Source organism: Choloepus didactylus, chromosome 6, assembly GCF_015220235.1.
Source record: "Choloepus didactylus isolate mChoDid1 chromosome 6, mChoDid1.pri, whole genome shotgun sequence".
Classification (NCBI taxonomy): domain Eukaryota; kingdom Metazoa; phylum Chordata; class Mammalia; order Pilosa; family Megalonychidae; genus Choloepus; species Choloepus didactylus.
The window spans coordinates 128,093,733-128,117,361 of NC_051312.1; the positions used below are offsets into that span (position 1 = coordinate 128,093,733).

At 39.0% G+C, this 23,629-nt stretch overlaps 1 protein-coding gene across 3 annotated transcripts in view; it reads left to right on the plus strand.

The window, feature by feature from the left end:
- Positions 1–23,574, plus strand: part of DIXDC1 (DIX domain containing 1) — a 77,082-nt gene extending 53,508 nt beyond the window's left edge. For all 3 annotated transcript variants that reach the window (XM_037841413.1, XM_037841412.1, XM_037841414.1), the window contains 12 exons: positions 5,779–5,832; positions 6,971–7,021; positions 8,352–8,456; positions 8,883–8,936; positions 9,430–9,522; positions 9,601–9,672; positions 10,624–10,713; positions 11,090–11,251; positions 11,915–11,981; positions 15,173–15,278; positions 16,224–16,332; positions 17,769–23,574. In XM_037841413.1, coding sequence (XP_037697341.1) covers positions 5,779–5,832; positions 6,971–7,021; positions 8,352–8,456; positions 8,883–8,936; positions 9,430–9,522; positions 9,601–9,672; positions 10,624–10,713; positions 11,090–11,251; positions 11,915–11,981; positions 15,173–15,278; positions 16,224–16,332; positions 17,769–17,849 — 1,044 coding nt within the window. In that variant the 3' untranslated portion in view covers positions 17,850–23,574. The remainder of the gene's footprint in view (positions 1–5,778; positions 5,833–6,970; positions 7,022–8,351; positions 8,457–8,882; positions 8,937–9,429; positions 9,523–9,600; positions 9,673–10,623; positions 10,714–11,089; positions 11,252–11,914; positions 11,982–15,172; positions 15,279–16,223; positions 16,333–17,768) is intronic.
- The last annotated feature ends 55 nt before the right edge of the window (positions 23,575–23,629 follow it).

Sequence of the window (23,629 nt, forward strand, 5' to 3'; positions counted from 1 at the left end):
TGCCACTGCCTTCTCGCCTCCATGGTGGCTGCTGAGTAGTCACTACTTAGTCTTATGCTGTTTCCTTTGTATGTGGTGAATTGCTTTTCTCTTGCTGCTTTCAGAACTTGCTCCTTCTCTTCCGTGTTTGACAGTGTGATCAGAATATGTCTCGAAGTGGGTTTATTTGGATTTATTCTATTTGGAGTTCGCTGAGCATTTATGATTTGTGTATTTATGTTGTTTAGAGGATTTGGGAAGTTTTCTCCAACAATTTCTTTGAATACTCTTCCTAGACCTTTACCCTTTTCTTCCCCTTCTGGAACACCAATGAGTCTTATATTCGGACGTTTTATATAATCTATCATATCCCTGAGGTCTGTTTCGGTTTTTTCAATTTTTTTCCCGATTCTTTCTTTTATACTTTCATTTTCCATTCTGTCATCTTCCAGGTCACTGATTCGTTGTTCAACTTCCTCTAGTCTTGTACTATGAGTGTCCAGAATCTTTTTAATTTGGTCAACAGTTTCTTTAATTTCCGTAAGATCATCCATTTTTTTATTTAGTCTTGCAATGTCTTCTTTATGCTCTTCTAGGATCTTCTTGATATCCTTTGTATCCCGTACTATGGTCTCCTTGTTCATCTTTAGTTCTTTGAGTAGCTGCTCTAGGTGCTGTGTCTCTTCTGATCTTTTGATTTGAGTGCTTGGGCTTGGCTTATCCATATCGTCTGGTTTTTTTATATGCTTTATAATTTTCTGTTGTTTTTGGCCTCTTGGCATTTGCTTAACTTGATAGGTTTCTTTTAGGATTTGTAGACCAATTGAAATCCTTATCTCTAATTTAGCAGATCTACAGCTTCGTGGAGTACACTTTCTCTAACTAACCAGCCGGTGGCATCCACGAGCCACCTGTTCTCCACAAGCCAGTTCTCCCGTGCTTTGCCTTTGTGGTGAGTAGGGTAGTGAGTCTTGTGGGGTCCCATTGGTGTACGAAGCTTGCGTGTGTAGTTGGTGTTGCCCGCCCTGTATATGGGGCGTGTTTCTGGGCAGTCAGGGAAGGGGGGTGGCTCTAACAATCAAATCTCCCTGGTGATCCTGGAGTTTTAAAGCTGCTGCAATAGTCTAATCCTTCAGTTCAGTCCTGCCACAGTTTGTCTCTGCCACTGACCCACAAGTCCTTGGTATTGGCGTATGGCTCCTGAGACTTGCGAGTGGGTCCCTCCTCCAGGCCGTGTACCCCCTGGTCCTCTGTTGAGGGATGACTGTGCTATGTCACAGGTGAGTGCCGTTCCCCCAGGGCAGTTCTGGGCTGCTGGGCTGTGTAGGGAGGCTCCCAGTCTGCTCAAATGATGGCTGAATGGGTCTTTGTTAATTCACACTGCTCCACCTTCCCAACTCTGGGACAATCAACTGAGGTTGCAGGGAAGGCTAAGGTCCACGCCCAGTTTTGTGGTGTGTGCCTGTTATTTGAAGCACTTCCGTCACACTGGGTTGTCTGGGGCAGCTCTGGGCTATGGGGCTGGCGATGGGCAGGAATGTTTCCTGTCCATTAGGATGATGGCTGTGAGTGGACACCCCCCTTTTCTTGGGAAGTTGTGGTGTTTAGTGAATTTTCTCAGCCACTGGATTATTGCCTTTTGTCTCAGAGCTCTCTTAGTTCTGCTCTTGTCTTGACCTGCCCAAATTGCAAGTCTTTGAAGCTTTGTGTATTGGGCTTCTTAGGGTAATTGTTTTAGAAAAAGAAAAAAGGATTAAAAAAAAAGGGGGGGGGCCCTCCTCACAGATCTAATGGGTTATTGAAATGCTAAGAGACAAAGCAATTAGGGCCATTACGGAAAAGTCCACAGGGCAGAGAGATCAGCTTTTCTTTTGGATTTGCATATGAGCCTCAGGGCCTGAGCTCTGCCCTTCCCCTCTCTATGTTCCCAGAACTCCAAAAATCCTCCTCTTTTATTTTGGAGTTTTTTGTGCTGTTTTTTTTCTATGCCTGTCTCCTCTCTGCTGGGCTGGCTGCTCTCAGATTCTCTGGTGTCTGGTCTCAGTCTATCTATGGTTGGAGTTTGGATCAGTAGAATGAGTTTCCGATAAGGGCTGCCACTGCGTTCTCCCTTCTCCTTCCCGGAGCTGACAGCCCCTTCTTCCACGGGACTGAGCCTGGCAGGGAGGGGTGCGGGTCCCCTGGCCACAAAAACGTACAGATTTCGCTGATCTCAGCAGTTCCACGTTTTCATGAGTGTTGTATAAAGTATGCCCAAAGTCAGATTGCTCTGTGGTGTCCAGTCCACGCAGTTCCTGGCTTTCTACCTACTTTCCTGGAGGAGTAACTAAAACATACAGGTTCCCAGTCCGCCATCTTGCCCCGCCTCCTCCTAAAGTCTTAAAATACAGACAGGATCAACTTTTACCCTGTATTGTGGATTTAACTTAGTCCTAAGTAGATCAGCTTCATTCACATCTCTAATCAAAGTCTAATCTCTTTTTCAGGCTCCATAAAACAGTTGCTTTATGGAGTAGTGCTGACTTGCAGAGATAGAGAATTCTAACTTTGAGTATCAGGTGTCACACAGGGAACTACCAGGTTATAAACAAAGAACAAAGCAGCTCAGAATTTAGAAATAACAGCTAAAGCCCAGGAATAAATGTGACTGCTATAAGCACTTACAATCTAGGTCCTAATTTTCTTATATGCATTTCTAAATGAAGCTATTTTCAGAAATGTAAACATTTGGCAGCTGACTTATATTGGGGTCATCAACCACAAACCATAGCAGAAGTTTCGTCCTTTCTCAACTTTACACATCTACCAAGGTTATCTTAATTAACAGGTAGAGCATAATTTATATACTTGCCTTGCTTCTCATTTAAAGTCCATTTTTGTTGAAGATGAAGTTCTGACTTACAGCTGATCTCTTGTACTTTTAGAGAAGCATTAGAGCAAAGTAGTGTAACTGACAAGCACATTTTGTTGTTTCTGTGATCTGTAACCTTTTTCTAAGAATAACTAAAACCATGATTAACAGCATCATACTGTTGTCTAATATGCAAATCAGTATCAGGATATAACATGGACAGTGAGAACATTGTCAAGTCTTTAGGAATTTTATACAGTCTCTAAATATATGAATAACATTTCACCCATACAAAGGATAGAAAACCCCTTTTAATTATTGTGATACTTACCAAACACTTCCTATGTAAAATCTCCAGGCCCAGTAGAAAGAATTCTAAACCAAGCCCACACCTCCCCCATCTTTCTGCACCCAGCCCTTCCCCCATAGCTGCCTTAGCTCATTAGGCCCTGAGGGCAGGGATAAGTGAGATAGAAAGAATGAGGCCCAGTCTGTTGAAATTGGTTTTAAAAGTTTTAAATGAAGGTGGTGGGATTTAAGACTCCTAAGGTAGCCTTAGTGTTGATGAGAGTTCTCTGCCCTTTGTTTTTTTTTTTAACTGTTTCCAATCATTAGGTCTACGTATTTCACCTAAAGCTGTGACCTGGACGTTTGGGAAAGTCTTCGCTATTTCCTGAGACAGCCCTCTGCTGCCTTTGGGAAATTTCAGAGGGCAGTTTCTTTCCAATGTCCAGTTTTTTTTTACAGTAATTACAAAAACTAAGGCTTTGAATTACCTACAGGGTTTTTTTAATTTTTCTCTGGGACTCCAGGAATACTAATTTATTTATATAGATATAAAAGTGCTTATTTATCTTTAAGCAATTCAAATAGAGCTCTTTAAGAATTTTTTTTGTTAATTTGCTATTACCATCCAGAGGTATGAAAATATTCATTGAACAAGCAGACAGACACAAATAGAAAGTTAGTCATACACAAAAAAAAACAGAAACAGAAATGTACTTTTGAGAGGGACAAATTGGATTGAATTTATTGGATTGAATATATATCACCTCATCCCATTTCTGCTCTCCTTTGCAGAACAATTCTAACAGTAATACAGCATCCTTTTCCATAGAACCATATTCAGGCCATTTCTTTCCTGATTCTAAATCCTATTGAGGCCAGACTATGTCACAGAAATAAACTCTTTTTGTTGTTTTTTTCCATAGACTTGTGACTAAAATCTTGTCCTGCCAGGGTTCCAGAACTTCGAGCAGTTGTACTCTTTGCTTCTTAGGAATCTTTGTCCCTTCTAGGGTCACCAAATTGATACTAATCAAAAGCAGTGGGTTCTCTTCCTGATGTGCTTAAATGACCAATTTCTGAGACACCAGGGTTTCAAAGAGAGAAAGAGTTTATTGCCAAGTGTGAAGCAGGAGATCAGATGGCCTATCAGCCTAAAAATCTGTCTCCCCAAACTGTAGTAATTCTGATAGCTTTATAGTATTAAAAGACAGGCAGGTTTTAGGATAATTAGCACAATTGCTTGAGATGATGAGGTTAGAGATGATCTAATTATTGAGCATGTGAAGATTGATAACAGAGCAATTAGATTTGTCACAGAATGTAAGTAAGAAAATGGTAGCCTTAATATGATGATGGGTGTGATTTTTAGTGTTATAACAAGGTATAGGTCACTTTTAGGTTTAAGTTTAAGCTACTGCACATGTCAAGTGGACCAATTTTGCTTAGATCCAGCTTCATTTATCAAGAAAGCTTTGGAACTAGGGTGGGTTAATTCTGGGCTGACTGAAGGCCCTTCATTAATAAACATTAGGGGCTATCTTTAGTGATCACAAGACTCCAAAGTAGAAAAACTGGATAAGAGGATATAAGTGAGGGTCAATCACAAGGTTTTTACAATTACAAGATAAAGGCTATATAGTTATACAATCATTATCAGAGATCAAGGCATCTGGATTACCGTTCAGAAATCTCAAGTATTTCCCTCTATTCTAAAATACTAGAAAGCAAAAGAAATATCTAGGTAATCATTCAGTAATCATAATCATTTCTTAAATCCTAATTTCTTGTTTATAAGGTCTCCTTTGAGAGCTTCTCTTTTTCTGCCTGTGCCTTAACTGTTGGTGTCCCTCAGTGTTCCACTCTGGGCCCTCTTCTGTCTTATACATTCACCTGGGCACTATTATTTGCCTCCATGGTTTCACACACTTCCTGCCTGCCTCAGATTTGCCTCTCAAATGTTTATTTTCAGCTCAGCTCTTTCTGTGGAGTTCTAGATTTGTATACACAATATACACCTGCCTGCTAATGATCTCCACTTAAATGTCCATAGCATCTCAATTTTCATGGTCCTAAATTAAAAAGCTTTTCTCTCCCCTCCCCCTACTACCTAAACTACCATCCTTGAAATCTTTCTAGTCCTTGTCTCTACATCTGATCAATCAGATAGGGTTATCAGTATATGTCAATTTACTTTAAAAATATCTTCATCTTCTTTCCCCATTCTCATGGACCCCACCTTAATTCGGGCCACCATCCAGTACTTTAGGGACCATCCATCTGGTTTTCCTGATTCCTCTCCTTTCTTCTTTTAACCCATTTTCTATTAAACAGCAAGAGAAATTTACCTTATAGGAAAATTTTATTCTGTCTTTCCTTTGCATAAAACTTTCCATTGGTCCCCATTGCCCTCCCTGCCTCTTCAACCTCTTGTCCCAGCCCCTGTGCACATACTTACTCTAAGCTTTATCCACCCTGATCTACTTGCAACACCCTAGACATACACGTCCACTAGAGGGCAGGGTCTGTTTCCTGTTATTCTTTTTCTGTATCCACAGTTCAGAGCCTGGCATCTAGTAGGTGTTTAAGAAATATTTGTTGAATGAATGGCCTCTAAACTTAACAACCTAAGGTGCATAACTGTCTCTTTGCCTTATATCCAGATTATAATCCAAAGTCGTCTGGATCAGAGCATGGAGGAGAATCAGGACCTAAAGGTATGTCAGGATCTGCACAGTTTACCCTTTGAAAAAAATTATGGGACTGTTACACACCAACTTCAGGACAATAATGGGGGGAGGGAAGGGGATGCAGAGTTGGAACTTTATTTGTATCAGAATCTATATTATGTCTTTAATTGAAAGAGAAAGATCTGTCCTAAATATAGCAAAATGGTGACACCTTTTTAATTCTGGTGGTGGGTAGTAGGTGTCCATCTTATTATTGGTTGTACTTTTCTGTATGTTTGAGATGTTTCATAGTTCTTTTCTTAATTAAAAGAAAAAATGATTTAATATCAGTATGACCTTTTTAAATGAATACTTCTCAGACTTCTTTTAGATCAGTGGTTCTTAACCTTTTGGGGTTATCAGTATATGACTAAAGCCATTGACTTTCTCCCCAGAAATATGCATCTGTGTATGCATACACCCCCAGACAAGAATTTTTAATAGAGGAACTTAAGCCTATCTGTAGAATCCAGGTTAATCCCAATTTTAGATATGTTAATTATAAATTCTTGGTGTGATGTGATGGGAAAAGAAGAGAACAGAGTCTGGGTTATGGGTATTCCCCACCTAAAATCTCATTCCTAGAGAGAATCCTCATGTACATATGTTTAATCTCTTTTAAGGGAAGGTTAATTACTCAGTATTTCATTATTAGGCTAAATGTGGTTTTTTTGGACCATAAAGAACAATACCCTTTTAGGGAATCAAAAGCACTCTGACTCTTGGCTGAACATTAAGAACTGAGACATTAGCGGTAGATGTATTAAGATATGATCATATATTTCAGTGAGAGGGATTTGGATTATTATGATGAGGTTTTCCTTTCAATGAACATTGCTAAATATAGGGGAATGTGTGGTGTCGTCTTTCTTGGCACGGCTCTCCTCTCTACCTGGGAGCAGTTGAGCCTCAGTGCCTCTGGGAAGAATGGAATGGGTCCGGCTCTTGATTCTCTAGGTCAGCCTTTACTGCTTGCTTACTGCAGACCTGCTTTCTGCCTTAGTAGAGGGGTAGTTTTTCATGAAATGTTCTTCTGGGTATTGTCCTCTTACTGACAGAATGAGGTAATGCTTCTGAAGCAAACCAGATGCTGCTAACATCTGATCTAACTATATTTGGTTTACAGAAGGAGCTGCTGAAATGTAAACAAGAAGCCAGAAACTTACAGGGGATAAAGGTAAGAAGGAAGACATTTAACTTTTGAAATAAAGTCTCTGGGAGGAAAAGTAGTCTGCTGGTGAGAGTGGGCAGTAGGAGGATAGTTGGGTCCTATAGTCTTTTCTTGTATAGATTTGCTGGGTGCCTTTATTAGGCGCTGGGCCTTTGGTAAATAAAGGCCTTTTCAGTGGGAAGTGAGATATGTTGAAGAAGACACCTTTGTTTCCCTGAGGCTTATTCTTGGTAGTTATGACCTATGGTGCTATCACTTCCTTCCCTGTATCACCGTGATTATCTCTATTTGTAAAATATTCCCCTTCAGTTCTAAGGAAGAAGCACTTTTTCTCACCCAGAACACTTACTAGAATCCAATGGAGCACCATCAGGAAATACTATAGATGCCAGAGACATTTTAGACTGTCTTTGCCATCTGCTTTCGTGGCAGGCAGTATATTTAAGAAGGGGCTCCCACATTTTCCAGGGCCTATACCATTTCTCTGCTATCTAAAGAGAAAAGTCAGAGCCAGTAAACTGAAAGCAGGGGGAAGCAGCCCAAGTCCATTAGTTCCATTCAAAGTTGCCCTAGTTGAGGAATGTATTGTAGCAGCCTCTCACAAGTGAGTAAATACAGCCCAGCTTTTCTTAGACTTGGTAGGAACCCAGAGAGTCCAAGGTGAGGGAAAGATTGAACTAAAGCTGATAAAAGCTTCGGCATTTGGAAAGAGGAACATCAGTCTAAGAACACTTCTGAGCAGTGGAACTATAATCTTCCACTGATGTTGGAAGCCAGTGGAAGCAGAGCAGAAGAGGGCTCTGGGAAGCAGGGTGGGAATGACTGCATGGATTCTATATGAACAGAGTGGGTGGGCAGGGATAGGCTCTGGGAAATGGAGACTGGATAGACAGGTAGAAGGAAAAAGAACTACTATGGATAAATTATTTATATGCCCAAGATATAGATGAGAAAGGTAAGGTGGGAGTGGGGAGAGTGTTGTCCATGTTCACAAAAGTACCAAGTGGTAGACTTTTAATTTGAGTCTAGGCCTATCTGATCTCAGAGGCCACGCATTCTCTGTCCAGGAATGAAGTTGAGGGTAGGGGTGAGTAGGAGGTGAAAGAAAAATCAAGTTTCAGTCAGCTTGGTAGAGCAATGGGTAGATGCTACTGTCCTGGAAGGGGGGACAGAAAAACCCTCGCTCAGCTCCTTGTGAGGAGACCCTTATAATCCCTTTGTCTTTCAGTTTGACAGAACTACTGCTGGACGTACAATAAGAGGTTTAATAACTTTTAGTGATAACTGACTGATTGACTAATTGGGACCACAGTGATTGGTATGCTTTTTTCCCCAGGATGCTTTGCAGCAGAGATTGACTCAGCAAGACACATCTGTTCTTCAGCTCAAACAAGAACTTCTGAGGACAAATATGGACAAAGATGAGCTGCACAACCAGAATGTGAGTTAAATGAATGAACTCTGACTTCATTCAGTCCAAGTAGCAGAATAAGACACCATGTGATCCTCTTAGATCTGCTGTCCTAATCTCTTTTATTTTTATTCCCTGTCAGGCTCATCTTCCTAGACGGTTCCTAGGTGAACCATCTTCCTAGATGGTTCCTAGGTGAGAGCCCAAACCACGCTGGGCAAGAAGGTCCTTGACTTTCTTTGAGGACACTGGGACACTGAGGCTAAATTGTGCTTCTACTGTCTGATGATCATGCTAACTGCTTAGAGAGGAGCTGTGTGTTTTTACCCTAACGTGCCCTCTCTGTGCTGTATATTGTCACTGCCAACATCAACTCTTTTCTCAGCGGCTGGTTTCCTAATGAGGTTGGCAGACAATATTTCTAGGCTAGTGAATTCTTTCTTACCCTTCTTGCAGGTGGATCTGCAGAGGAAGCTAGATGAGAGGAACCGGCTCTTGGGAGAATATAAAGTAAGAGTAAACAACAGTTTGGAAATGATTTCTTTCTGACCTTTTATGAACAGCTTGACTGTTGTCCATTGCTGCCATTACTCAATGAGCACTTGTGTACCGTGTTCTCTTCTTTGTTTTCTGCAAGGAAATCTTTTTCTATGTTCTCTTGATTCACTAGCCCTAATAAATAAGTAGCATGGCTAGAAGAAGGAGCACAGAACTAGGGGTCTGGAAACCTGATTTCTAGCCTTACCTTTATCTCTGACTAGTATGGATGATACTTAGTGGTCCCCCAACAAATAAATAGTAGTTCCCTTCCTGCTTACCCTTCCAAGCATCCTTTGTACCATGTAAGATTATTATGGCATGTAATGTCTTCCTGTTATAGCTTGAGGAAAGGACTGTTCACCCAGAGGCTCTACTTTACTCAGGTGGAAATTGCATCACAAAGGGTGGATTGCTCCATGTCCTTGGTCTTGCCACACATCTGAAAGCTCTATCTCCATTGCAGAAAGAGCTGGGGCAGAAGGATCGCCTCCTTCAGCAGCACCAGGCCAAGTTGGAAGAAGCACTCCGGAAGCTCTCCGAGGCCAGTTACCAGCAGGTGAGAACACATTGAGCTACATATGTTCCTGTCCCTTTGGCTTGAAGAAATCCTTTTCTGATTTAGTCTCTCTTGCAGGTAGATCTAGAGCGGGAGCTGGAACACAAAGATGTCCTCCTGGCTCACTGTATGCAAAGAGAGGCAGATGAGGTAATAGAATTCGGTTTCTCCCTCCCACATTTACTAGGGCAAAGAGGAAGAGTCTGTTTGTGACTCTGGGCTGAAACAAGGCCACAGGTCAGTTTGCTAGAAGTCTGTATGGTGAGGTGGGTAAAAGTTCCGATTTCAATTCTAGCTTTACCTCTTAGGCATTTTGTGACCTTGAGTGAGTGGCTTAACCTCTGAGCCTTAGAAATAAGGTTCATCTGAAAAATGGAAATAATAGGATTCTTGGAAGGGTAAGCAGAAAGGGAACTACCATTTATTTGTTGGGGAACCACTAAGTATCATCCATACTAGTCAGAGATAAAGGTAAGGCTAGAAATCAGGTTTCCAGACCCCTAGTTCTATGCTCCTTCCTCTAGCCATGCTACTTATTTATTAGGGTTAGTGAATCAAGGGAACATAGAAAAAGATTTCCTTGCAGAAAGCAAAGAAGAGGACAGAGTACTTCAGTGCTCGTTGAACAATGGCAACAATGGACAACAGTCAAGCTGTTCATTATGAGATAATTCATGTAAATAAACTAAACATGATCCTTTTAGTTACATCTGACACAGAGTCAGGTTCAAAGCATATTAGTCTTTGTTTTTATTATCTTTTTATTACTGAAGCAAAGGCAGGTGTCGTTGGTGCAGCATTCTGACTCTTCACAAGTGTGAGGTCCTCCAGTGGCTGTGGCAGAAGCTGGGTTGGGGGCTCTCGGCTGAGGTTTCCGTTTCATTCATTCAACATGTCAGGTGCTGGAAATGCAGCAGTGGACAAAAGGGGAAAGCATCTCTACCCTCATAAAGCTTGCATTTTCATAGAAAGAGATCTTAAACAAAATAATTATATACTATGTCAGGAAGTGATGGATATAAAAGAGAAAAATAAGACAGGACATCTACCTTGGCTTGTAATTCTCCCCTAAAACAAGCATCCTTTTTCTTGCTGCCATAGGTGACCAACTACAACAGTCACAACTCTCAAAGCAATGGTTTTCTCCTACCAGTGGCAGGAAAAGGAGCTGCTTCATTCACTCACAGAGGGGTAGGTTCTTAGGATCTGGGTACAGACCTGCCGCTTCTGTCTGAAACAAGAGAGTGCCCCAGCCCCGTCATGAGTGGACTTAGGCCTTTCATATTCCAGTCCTTGTATTTGTTGGGTGTGTAAAGATGGGAGGCATTTGCTATTCTTCAAAATTAAGAATTAATGGGATTAATGGGAAAACAGATGGCCTGCTTCTATGGAAGAAAAGTTCCTACAGTTCACACCTCCCCTCTACTCCACCCGCCTTCCCTCCACCCCCCAAAGAAAAGATCTATCCTGAAAACCTCTCTCCTATATCTTCTTAAGCCCAGCAGCTGGGACCTGGTTGATAATATGGTACTGCTCCATGCCAGTAGCACCTTCTTTTTGCCCACAGACCAGTGACCTGCAGCTTGTTCGCGATGCTCTGCGCAGCCTGCGCAACAGCTTCAGTGGCCATGACCCTCAACACCACACCATTGACAGCTTGGAGCAGGGCATCTCCAGCCTCATGGAGCGCCTGCATGCCATGGAGACCCAGAAGAAACAAGAAAGAAGGGTGCGTCTCTTTCCGTGGTGCCTCTCTTAGACAAGCTCCTGAGAAAGCTTGGCTTTATGAGTTTTAATTTAGGTGAAGGCGGGATTCAAAGATTTAGACTCTTGGAAGGTTGCAGTTGTTTCTCTCTTTGGTTTTCCCTTAGTTAAGCTGACTATTCATCATGGTATGATAATCCAGGGGAGGAGTTGATGATAACTCCTTTTTGTTTTTTAATTATATTGTAGTAACATATATACCACCTAAAATTATCCATTTTAACCATCTTCAAGTATAAAATTCAGTAATATTAATTACATTTACGAAGTTGTGCTACTGTCTCCATGATGATAACTCGTGCTTCTAGCAGCTGTATAGGTGTCTAAGGAATTGTGACTCCTCACCCCACAGGGTGTCTCTTTGCTTCCTCCCAAACCCTCCACCCCTAAAAGAGCTCTTGACACAGACAGTATTAGATGAGATAATATAGGGGGAAATGCATTGGAAACTAGAAAGCACTTTATAAATGTACATTGTCAAGATAAATATGTTCAATTTTACATACTGTGGAAGAAGAGGTAGTGGGAGAAGTATGCATTTTAGGTAGACTTATATTTTATGATTTAAATTTCCTGGTTGAGTTCCCCCATTGATGATGACTCTTGTGATTTCTGTGTGGCTCCCCAGGTGTGGGGCAAGTCCCCCAGAACTCAAGGTGGTGGCGGATACCGGGAGTCCTGGCCCCCTAATTCAAGTGAGTATTCATTATTGCTCAGCAAACAGTCCTAGCATATTAGACAAGACATTTGGTATTTTTCATGCTACTAATATTTTGAGGATAGAATTTTTCTTGTAGTATTTCACACTTACTGAGTTATTTCCAGGACTATGAGGACATATACCATCATCACCACCACAATCACCCCAAATGCTAGTTAGCCATGGGCAAGATGCTGCTGACTGAAAGAGACTAAAACATCTTTGGAAAATATACAAGCTCAAAACATTTAATGTTGAACAAAGCAAAATATAAAACAAACAAGAACACACACAAATACACACAGAAGTCACCCTATAGCAGGACAGAAATTTTCATTTCTTCCTAGAGGTAAGAAGTTAAATGTCTTTGAGAATTTTCCTTAAACTTTGAATGCTTAGGTTATTCAGTGTTTGTCTTGCAAAATATTACACCATCTAGTGCCCTGGCTAGGAAATATGGTTTGACCTGCTCATATATTTCATTTTCCCATCTGTTCACTCCACCATGTAAATCCATCCTGCCTGGTAATTTCTGTTTTACTTTGTAGCTTACCTTTTGGTTTAATAATGTTAACATTTTCTTATCTTTTATAATTTATCCAAGCCTACTCTAAAAGTATATAATAATTTATAAAAACCAAATAGTAGTAAAAAGCTGACTAAAACTAGTTTTGTATGTAACATACACGGTTTTTAAAACCACATTATTAAACAAAACCTAAAGTAAACCACTTAAAATATTTTCACAAATATGTAATATAAAATAATTTTTGAAGAGTTAATAATATAGCATTCTCAAACCTCTGATCTCTGTTCTTTTTCCTCTTGGATGAAAATTGTCTGTGCTGGAAATGAAACAAATTATTTTAGTACCAAAATTAGTTTCAGTTGCTTTTTCTAGCATTGCTTCAAAATATTCATTTCTGTATTCTTGAGAGGATTTTTTTTAATCTATTGTCATCCTCTTCAGTACTTTCTATAGGTTGGTGTAAATTGCCAGTGTAGACAAGACTGAGTATTTGGAAATTCTCCTTCAAAAGTCTAATTCCTCTCTTTCTGGAAAAATTGTTTCATACATATGCAGTACTTATTCAAAATACTACAGATAAATTCATAGCTGCTTGTAAACTAGGGTCTTAAGCTAAAGCTTCCAGTGATATCTATACATACAAGCTGAAATGTCTAATCTGAAAATATAAGAACCTCTTTACCTCTGCTAGCCCACTAGCTACTGAGTTATTTCTCTTATTCCCCTACATCAAAACTTCTTGAAAGAATTGTTCTAACTGGCTCTCTCTTCTTCCTCACTTCCCATTCACTACTCAGCCCACTACAGTCTGACCTGTACCCAGTTACTCCACCTGGTATTCTTTCTGTAGGTTGCTGTTGACTTTCTTATTGTCAAATCAAGTGGTTACTTCTCAAACTACCTTTCACTGACTTTTTGAAAGCATTTACTATTCTTGACAAGTCTGTCCTTTGGAAGCATTCTTCTTCAATGTCAATGCCAACCAATTACTCATTCAACAAACACTTATTGAGCATCTAATGTACCTATGGTAGACACTGGAGATAGAGAGTTGAACAAGGTGGAGTTGGTATCTGCCCTCATTGGACTTGCAATCTAGTGAACTAGATAACCCAGTTCTTCCATATTTCTGACTACTAACTCTTCTGAATCTCCTTTTCTTCTCTTTCTCTGTTTAACAATTAAATGTTGGTGTGCCCTGGGATTTCCATTTGAGGCCTAGCCCTTTTCATATTCTTTTTGGGTATTCCCTTCCACTCCTATGGCTTTAACTACTCTTGGTGTTGATTATTTTTAAACCCTTATCTCTAACCCCACCTCTTTTCTGAGTCATTTTTTACTTTTCCCTATTATATCCCCTAGGTTCAATTATATCCCAAGTTGTAAGACTTTTATGTTCTAAAGATCTCTCAAATCCATCCCTTCTCTGGTACCTGTAATTGCCTCCTAATAGGAGTACGGGTTTTAGAGTTTCTCCCATCCAGTCCATACTTTACTTTGCTGTTAGATTGATTGTTCTAAAATGCCAGTCTGATCATACCAATCCCTTTTAGTTCCCTCCCCCATAGCTTAAGACTAATACCTAAATAGAGTCAAGCCTGGCAATCAGAGTCCTTTTTTTGAAGGATTTTCTTCAAAGGTAACTTCAACTGTGGGACTTTTCTGATCTCCTCTAGGTAGAATTAACCTCCTCATCTTTAGCTTTCCCCTACAGTTTGTACAAGTCTGATTTTAGGTGTTGTAAAAGTATTTGTAGTAATGTCTGTCATCTGTACTAGACTATAAACTCTTTGAGGATAAGGAACATATATAGCTGATTTTTGTATTCTCAAAATCTTATGTACAGTAGGTACTCAATAAATGTTTTTGAATGAATGAATGAATCTTAATATACACTTCAATGCTAATTTGAAATTTCTCTTATTCGACGAATATTTATTAAACAACCTTTGCGTACCAGGGCTGTGCCAAGAACTGGGGTCAAAAAAGCATCATGGCATGTGGGTGAACGTATAAGACAGAAGAGGGCCCAGAGTGAAACACTGAGGAGAACCAACATTTAAGGCGTAGGTAGAAAAGACAAGCTCTCAAAGGAGACTTGAATGTAAGCTAAAGATTCTACGTAGCTAAGGGATAATAAGGTAGATCTTGTATCTTTTAGACTGGAAGCAGAAAGCCCTTTGGGATCTGAATTTCTAAGATTACTTTGTTCCTATTCATTTCTTCTTTCCTATATCACATGAGCATTCTGTACTAGTATCCTCCAAAATCTACGTAGGCAGCCTGCAGCTCCTGCTATGTTTCTACTCTGCGTTGGCCGAAATCTTGCCAGGCTTCTCTGTCTTCCTTTGACCTTCAGCAACAGTGCCTGTCAGATCAGTTGCTGTTCTCTTGCCAGAAGTACCTGGAATGAGTGAGAAATTATACTCCTGGTGATGGTGCCCATGTCTGAAGCACCTCCTGTCCTCACAGCTATATGGGTGACTTCCTGTGGATCATACCCTATGGACATAATCTTTGGCAGGGTGTGAAATCTGTTCAGTGACCTCCATCAGCTTCATTCTCCTGGGATATTTGAATAACTGGGAATGAGGAGTGATTTGAGTAAACTGAATGTTCTGACCACAGGGTCTTTCTCTGATTCTCTCTGATTGCAGAGTTGCCTCACTCACAGAGCTCTCCAACTATCAGCAGCGCCTGCACTAAAGTGCTCTATTTCACCGACCGGTCACTTACTCCCTTCATGGTCAATATACCAAAGAGGTGAGATGCTGGGTTCATTATTTCTCTATAAAAAATGAAAGGAAGGCAGAACCAAGGTGGCCCTTCTGACCAGCTGAGAGGTATTTGGAAAGCAGTATTGTGCAGTGAGAAGAGCACAGGATGTAGGGAGTCTAGTTGCAGCTCTGCCACTAACCAGTTGCATAAGCAGCATAGGTCATCATCTAAACTGCTGGGTTCAGATACAATAGTAGTACTCCCAAACCTGGTAACTATGCACATATGCTCCAAGTTTGGAAAAACAGCTTTCTTAAGTGCTCAAAATAGCTCCTGCCAGTAACCACAGATTGCAGCCTGGCACTCCAGGGATATTACTCATTGATCTTTGTTGCTATTTAGGAATTATTACTAATCCCTAGTGAAAATTTATGTTAAAAATCTTCCAAACATTCAGTTAACATATTCCCTCCTAAGGGAAATGGTTTTGTACTCAAGAGTTTAAAACTTTGGAACAAACTACCAAGATAGGTTATATTATTTTCCTTTCCTAGGGAAAAGCCTGCCTATTTTTCTAGAAAGTCTGCCTATTTAGTCTGAATTAGAAAAACTGGAATATTGTAGCAAAGAAGGAAATCAAGAGAACTTGGACATACTTACAGTTGTTCAACAAATTTGGTTTTAGAGACCTATGTTTTATTACCAGAGAAAAACAGAAGTTATTTGGGTGCTGCTGAAGCAATAAACCTGTTTTAAATTCTCAGATCACCCCATATGTAGTGTCATTTTCATTCCCTGGTGGTGACTGGTTCCCCAATCCTCTGCTGTTTGAGAATCTTCTGGGTTATCAGGGGCAGTGACCTAACAAGGCTGTGCTGTGCTATTTTTGCATGCAGTAACTTCAGTGTGGGCCTGGATTTAAAGTTAACACCTTATCTTTCCAGTCTATTGATTAACAGTCTGTTTGAGTGCTCTTTTCTTTTGTTGCAGGCTGGGGGAGGTGACACTGAAAGATTTTAAAGCAGCTATTGACCGGGAAGGGAATCACCGGTATCACTTCAAAGCGCTGGATCCTGAGTTTGGCACTGTCAAAGAGGAGGTACAGAGTCCGTGGGGAGTCTGGGCATTATTAATGATGGCTCTTGAACCCCACAGCCTCCTACTCAGAGGCTAGTGCCTGGAAGTGCCTGAGTTCCCTAAGCAAGTCAGAGGAATTTCTCAACATCTCAGACCACACTTGGGGTTACTCTAGACTTAGAAGGTCATGGAATGGCCTAAGAAGTTGATGGCTTCTTTAGTTCAAGGACTTTGACCATTGATCAAGAATGAGGATAGAATTTTTATTTGAAAAAGAAAAAAGTTTTATTTTGTTAGGGAAAAAAAATCTAGACGTGTTCTTGTCTTTTGGGTCCCCCCCCCTTTTTTTTAATCTGTAGCTAATCTTCGAAAACTTCCTTCTGCCTAAATGGAGCAAAGTAAACAAACAGGCATGACTCTGTAGAACTGTACGTTATGTGATATTCGTTCCTCAGGTGATTAAAATGAGGAACTTTTGAAAAGTCATCTATGTTTATTCCCGTCTCTTTGAATGTTTCCTCAGCCTACACTTTTTTTTTTTTCATGTTTAATAATCTTTAATTCAAATGTAAAAGTTTAATACAAACCATTTGTAGGGCTTGGGATTTGTTCTTTTAAAAACAAGGATGGGGGAATGCAACAAAATGATCTTTCCAATTTTTCGTCAAAAACTTTCAGGGAAAGGATAGATCATGGGGCCATGAAAGATCCACTTAGCCAAACCCACTCACTTTATAATCCGTCTGTCAAATGTAGACAATTTTTTTTCCTGGTAGAGTTTTCTGTGTTATGAAGAATTGCAGATGCCCTCATTGTGGATTATAGAATGAAATAAGTTGGAATAATCAGTATTTGATTTGTAAAGATTTTCTCACTGAAATGTTTTATTAGCCCTGTTCTAGTAGTGGCTTACGAAATGAGCTGAATGAAATAAATGAAAAGAACTGCATCTAAGGTACATATTAAGATTGGTCTTCTTTCCAACCTTTTCTTTACAGTGCCATGGATCAAAATTTTCCCCTTTCCCGATTTTTTACACTTATACTATTGCTTTCACCTAAAAAGTCCCAAATAATAAATAAATTATTTATTAATTTATTAAATTTTTTAAATCTCTGTGAGCAAAGCAGTGTTATTTTACCATTTGATAGATATGGAACTAAGAATTTTAAATAATTAAATAAATATGAAGGAAAACTATGAAAAATAAATATGCACACACAAATATAAAATAAATATTCACACATATATTAAATATTTATATTTTTATACATATAAAAATTACTAGTTACAACTTTAAGGACAGAACCAAAGGGCCATAGGCACGAACTCAAAGCTTTCTTCTGTACTTTCTCATCTTTTATATTTGAGGTATTATTTTTATCAACAGCAGTTCCTCAGTAGGACTTCCTACCTTACTCTGTTACTTTCTATTATGACTTTTTTTCCTTTCTCTAGGTTTTCCATGATGATGATGCCATCCCTGGATGGGAAGGGAAAATTGTAGCCTGGGTGGAAGAAGACCATGGAGAGAATTGATGCTGATTATTAGATTAGAGGCTTGTGGAACGTGGTCACTCCCTGGCTGCTTCACTCAGGAAAGAGGACTAAAACCAGAATACACTAAGAAGTTTCTGGTTCATGCTGCCAAAACAGAAGTTTCTCCAAGTGTGACAGCCACTAGCCAGTTCAGTTTCTGTGCCTGGCATACCTGGTACTTCAAATCCCTGTCCTAATGTAGACCATGGGTTCATCTGGAGTTCCTTGTCTGGGAACACAGTGTTTTATTTTACTCTGAGGACAACAAACCAAAGGCCTTAACTAATGGGAATGGATGATCTTGGCCCCTATAGGGGCATGGCTGCTATTATCTGAAATCTGGGAATTGGATACATCACTCTGGTGTGTTACAGTATTATTTTAATTGGCCTCAATGGTTGCAGCAGAGTCCCAGCATTTGTACTCACAGACAAGAAAAAGGTACCAGCGTTTCTGCTTCCTTGCAGCTATTGCAAACCAAGACTAACTCATGAGGTGGTACCAAAGATGAAGCATGCTCTTCAGTAATCTTTTGGACTGAACATGGATGGTGCTCAATTGTTGATTGGATGGAAAAAGGGCTGCCCATATTGTGCTATACCCTTCTCAAAACCATAATTTAGTAAGACATTGGGCTGACTCTGTGTCTTAACTGAATCTGCAACTTGTCCTTTAGCCCACACAGGGCATGTTTCCTGTACTGCTAATTTTCTCTGGGGACTCTTTAACATTAGAGCCATTTTTTTTTTCCTTCCAGCTAATGAACTTTGTGTTTGAAAGAAATAAGGAGCGAAAAGCTCCTTAAAAATCCAGGTGGGTGTGGAAAGGTGCTGCTACCCATTTCTTCTTGACTTTTTTTCTCTCATGACTTTGTTTAGCCATCAGGCTCATGGAATCTCCTCTGCAGTCAAAAGGAGACAGACCATTAAATTCAGTATTTCTTTGTGATTTATGAGTACTGAGCATGCATTATTGTTCTGCCCCTCCTCATTTTAAGGCCAGGAGTTATATTCCATTATATATGTAGTCTAGGCTGATCCTTTGTGGAACTGTAGAAACCATGGGGCGTGAAGCGTTAGTTGTCAATGGCAAGATTGATTCTGGGTGAAAAAACCCAGAGTCCTTTCTCGCATGCAACACTGTCAAGTGTAGAAGCTAACAGAAAAGAGTTAAATTTCCAGAGATTACTTAATAACTTGAGTTTTCACATTCATCCACCAAGCATTATTAACTAATGAGCCATTATTATTTGTATATTCCCAAAAAGCAGTCTGCCTGTGACCACCAGTGTACACTGCCAGCTAGAAGAGTTGGACAGATCAGTTCTGGGTTCTTTACCTGTCTGTCTCCAGTTCATCTCCCCTTTCAGCCATTTCAACAGATTCCTCTTTGGAGCTCTGAGATGACATCTTGTTGTTTTATATGGATGTGTCTTTTTAAAATAGCTCATGTTTGGAGAATTCTTTTGTACTCATTTGCTTTTTGTCTAAAAACCATGTCTATTTTTATAACTTGAGTGTGAGTTCTGAATATTCTTACGTTCTATATAACTTGTATCCATTTTTTAGAGAACCCAGTAGCTTTTGTACAGGCTCTTCTTACCACCCCTTGTGGTTTCAGAACAAGCTTTATTTTGTTACGAGGATACTAATGACAACTAATTTCTTTTCCAAATCTACCTGCCAGTTTTAGTTGTGGAGGTAGTTTCATCTAAGACATTTGATTGGTCCACCAAGCAGTCAAAAGGAGCCCAAAAGACACCTTGTATCTTTCAATGTAAGTTTACCTGTCCACCTCGCTATTGAAGAATGATTTCTCATCAGAAATGCCTGGGGAAGTTTGGGAAAGTCAGTCAAAAGCAAAAACAATTCATTATGAAAAGAAAACTGAAGAAAACAGTATAGTGTCAGTTTTTTTCCCAGGAAATAAGGAGAAAAAGTCCTCATATCACCAATTTCTTTGTTGCATGAATTTTAGTGTTTCACTGTAAGACAGCATGAGGGTTATCAGTCCAAACTTTATTATATTTCCAATGCAATTTATCTTGAATGTCTGTCTCTTAAATTGTTTGTTTTGTTTTGTTTTGTTTTTTTAATTTGTCAGTTTCTTTCGGCTAATTCTTACTATTATGTGGAAGTTTTCAAAGAAGATTAAATTAGAGAAAATTTCCAAGATCCTCTACCTTATTTGTCTTCTATTCCTGTGTCCTTTGGAAAAGGAGCTGCATGGCCTCAGTGCCTTCAAAGACAGCTGAAGTTGAGTTCAAGGGACAGAATGAGATCATTTTTTCCCCATTAGCTAGTGTAGCCTGGGTGGTGATTAAGCATCCCTCCTGTGTGATTTTGCTCTAGTAACCGTTGTGTAAAATGTGTTAATGATCCTCATTCCAGTTTTTAAAGGCAGAGGAGTTTTCTGAGGAAGAGTACTTATTCATTCTGTTTTGAGTAGTCTGGTATTTGAATGCATCGTGGCTTTATCCATAGTATTGTCCTCTTGACTTATCCATAGTATTGTCCCCTACTGGCACATGTGTGGTATAGTCCATCCTGCTGCTGCTGAAGCTGTCTTTTCTTGAGAAAACTAAGGAAGTAGAGTGTTTATAGAGTTCATAAAATAATCTCTATATCACTTTAGATTAAAAAGTAAATGACCCTCTCAAAAACTAGTTGAGAGCACAACTCTTTAAAAAGTCTTCATTTAAAAACTGAAGACTATTCTCTTCTTGCTCAGTTCCCTGAGTTAGCAGGATTGGAACACTTTACAGTGTGTGCCTCAAGAATTTGGGTTCAGTCACTTGGTAATGGCAATCCTACTTACCTACCAACTTTTTGACTCTTTGACCAGGATAGATGTAAATTAGGGAAATATCTTTTTGCTCTACATCCAATCCAAGAGGACTTGTTCATAAAAAGCACTTAGGTCATAATTATTATTTTCATTTTTTTCCATAAAATGAGCATTATGATTACACATTCCCTCTCTTGTCTGAATTTATGTAAGAGATATAGCTTGCTTAAAAAACATATATATGTAAAGTTATATTTTCTTAGAAACATGGATGTTTGCAGTCATTGCTTTCAAACAGATTATTGCTATGTATTCTCCCTGTCTTACAATATGTTTTCATGAAGACTGTGTTATACCAGAGGCTTTGGATTATGGAAGTGGTAACCAGTTTTAACTGCCTGTTTGTACCAGAGATTTGTGTACTGATAAAAAAAAACAAACCACAGAAATAAACTGTGAATAAAATGGAGTTTGCAAACTAAATTTCATTAATCCTCTTCACTTGCTTATCAACTGAGGATTAATCAATAAAAACATTTGTATTTAGTGAAAGTAAATTTCATCAAGTGCTCTCCCTGGTATCATGTTTACTCTCTACTTGGAAGAGTGGAGATAAGGAATACTTAATTGCCACAGATATTTTCGCTATTGATATTTCTAATGTAAGCATAAAATAGGTTATTACTTTCAGAGAGAATTCATTGATTTAGTACTTCTTTGGAAGTTATATATAAATGTGCAAACAGATAATGTAACTGGCACCCTGCTGGCAGCAGTGCCAGGCAGCACCCTGTTCCAGATTTGAGACTCGCTGCAGAAAGAATTCAGAGACGAGAGGCCAGTAGAAATAAGTAGTAAAGTTTATTAAAGAAAAACAGAAAGAAGACACATTAAAGAAGGAAAGTTGGCATGTTCGAGAAGTATGCCCTGAGTGGGAGTGGGTTGGCTTGTTATACAGGAAAGTTTTACTGTGATCTTATCTCGACCTTTGAACACCAGGTGTCTTTTTTCTAGGAGGAGACAGTTATCACAGTGATCAGAACTTGTGACCTGCCCTCTCAGTATCTAAAATTTTTCTTCGGGCAGATGTTTTAACAACCCTTATGACCCCATGCTTTTTTTCACTGACTGACAATTTGCTTTAGGCCCGTGATTTTCCAAGTGTTTATGGTCTAGGGAAGCTTCAGAGCTTTAGGGGGAATTTTGGCTCCATAAAGTCTGCAGGTAAAGCTCTGCAGGTTTGCATTAACTCTTCTGAAGCTGAATAAAAGACCACAGCCTTGATGCTGTATTCTATCCTGCTTCAATAAGAACCTGAGGCTATAAACTGTATGACAAAACTGTTTGTTAGACAAAAGCAAGCAACATTAACATGACTCAGAAACATTTCTGCCCAAAACTTAAGTAGGCTTCATTTATGGCTTCATTTCAAAGGTTTTTTTTTATTTTATAACTAAATCATTAGCCCTATTTTCACTTGACTTCCAATTACATATTTCCAACTATTAATTATTAAGGTATTTTAATTGGGAATATCCCACTATTATGTTAAAATTAATATGTACAAAACTTAAATTCTTTTGCTACCAACCATTTCCCCTTTCCATCTGTCCACTTTGTATCAGTGATACAGCTATTCTGCATGTCTCTAGTTCATTCCTTTGAGGTTTGAGTATTCATTCCTTTTCTTTAATTATTTCCTTGATCTAATCTGTTTAGGGGAGTTCAGGTCTGTTGTCCCAGGATTGATTTGACAAACCTAAGAATTCCTAGCCTACCTCTGGGGTAAATTTACCACCCCTAGATTATTCAGATCCCATAATTTAGCTATACCTAGGCCAAAAGTATACTCAAAATGCAAACTTGCTATGCTTTGAAAAATGCAAAACAAGTAAGTGAACAGTAGAACTAAAGATAATCTCATACTTTACAAACAAAGATCTGGTTACTAAATTCAAATGCAGTTGTAGTAGTAAGATACTTTTTAGCCAATTCTAAATAGTTAAGCATTTTAATAATTATAAAGTTACAGAATAGCCTTTTCAGTATTCACAATTCTTTGTTTTTTCCAATTGTTATTCATTAGTAAAGTTTTACATAATTGTAATAATACAATTGCTCTACTCCTATGTTATTGCAAATGTCTTTCTCTTTAATATGTAAATTTTATATTTCTCAACTGTATTGCTTGCATATTATTCTATTAGGCTGTGGTGCCTGCTTAAAACTTTTCCTTATTTTAGGACAGTTGTTTTTCCAATTCTTTCTCTGTTATAAAGATATTAAAACTTTTTTTTAATGTTTTGAATGATTCAAGGAAACTAGAATCTTTGGGAATGACAAACTTTTTTTTCTGATTTTGTTACTTGTTGCAAAATTGTCATCCCTCAACACATCCAATATTCATTACTCCCAGTTGCATGTATCTCTTTCTCTGCAATCTCATTAATACTGAGTTTTTAGAATTTTTACTGTTTCCAACTTAAAATAAGTATGAAATAGCACATCATGGCTGTTTTAATTTTCTATATGTTTAATTACTACAAGCCTGAATATGTTTTGAAATTTTTTTTTTTCCTATTTCTTCTTGTGTTCTTGGTGTTCTCTGACCATCTGTACACTGGGGACTTGGTATTACAACTACAGCACATGCTTCCTCCTAATCTAATGTCCCTTTCTGTTCAGAACTGAAGAGATATTTTTCTAATTATAGGACGTTAGGCCCACAATAGAATTATATGTAAGAAATATGAGAAGATAACTCTTCATTAATTCCAAATAAGTGCCTTTAAGCCTCCACTACTTGCCAGGTACTATTCTACGCTCTGGAGATATATGGAAGAATAATACATACAAGATCCCTGCATTTACCGGCTTATTAAAGCTTAATTTTGGTTCAAAATACTTCAAACATAATAAAGACCATACAAAAAGAAAATAATAAAGGCTTTTACTATTTAAAGGGATTTGCTTTTGGGTAAAGCGAATGTTTT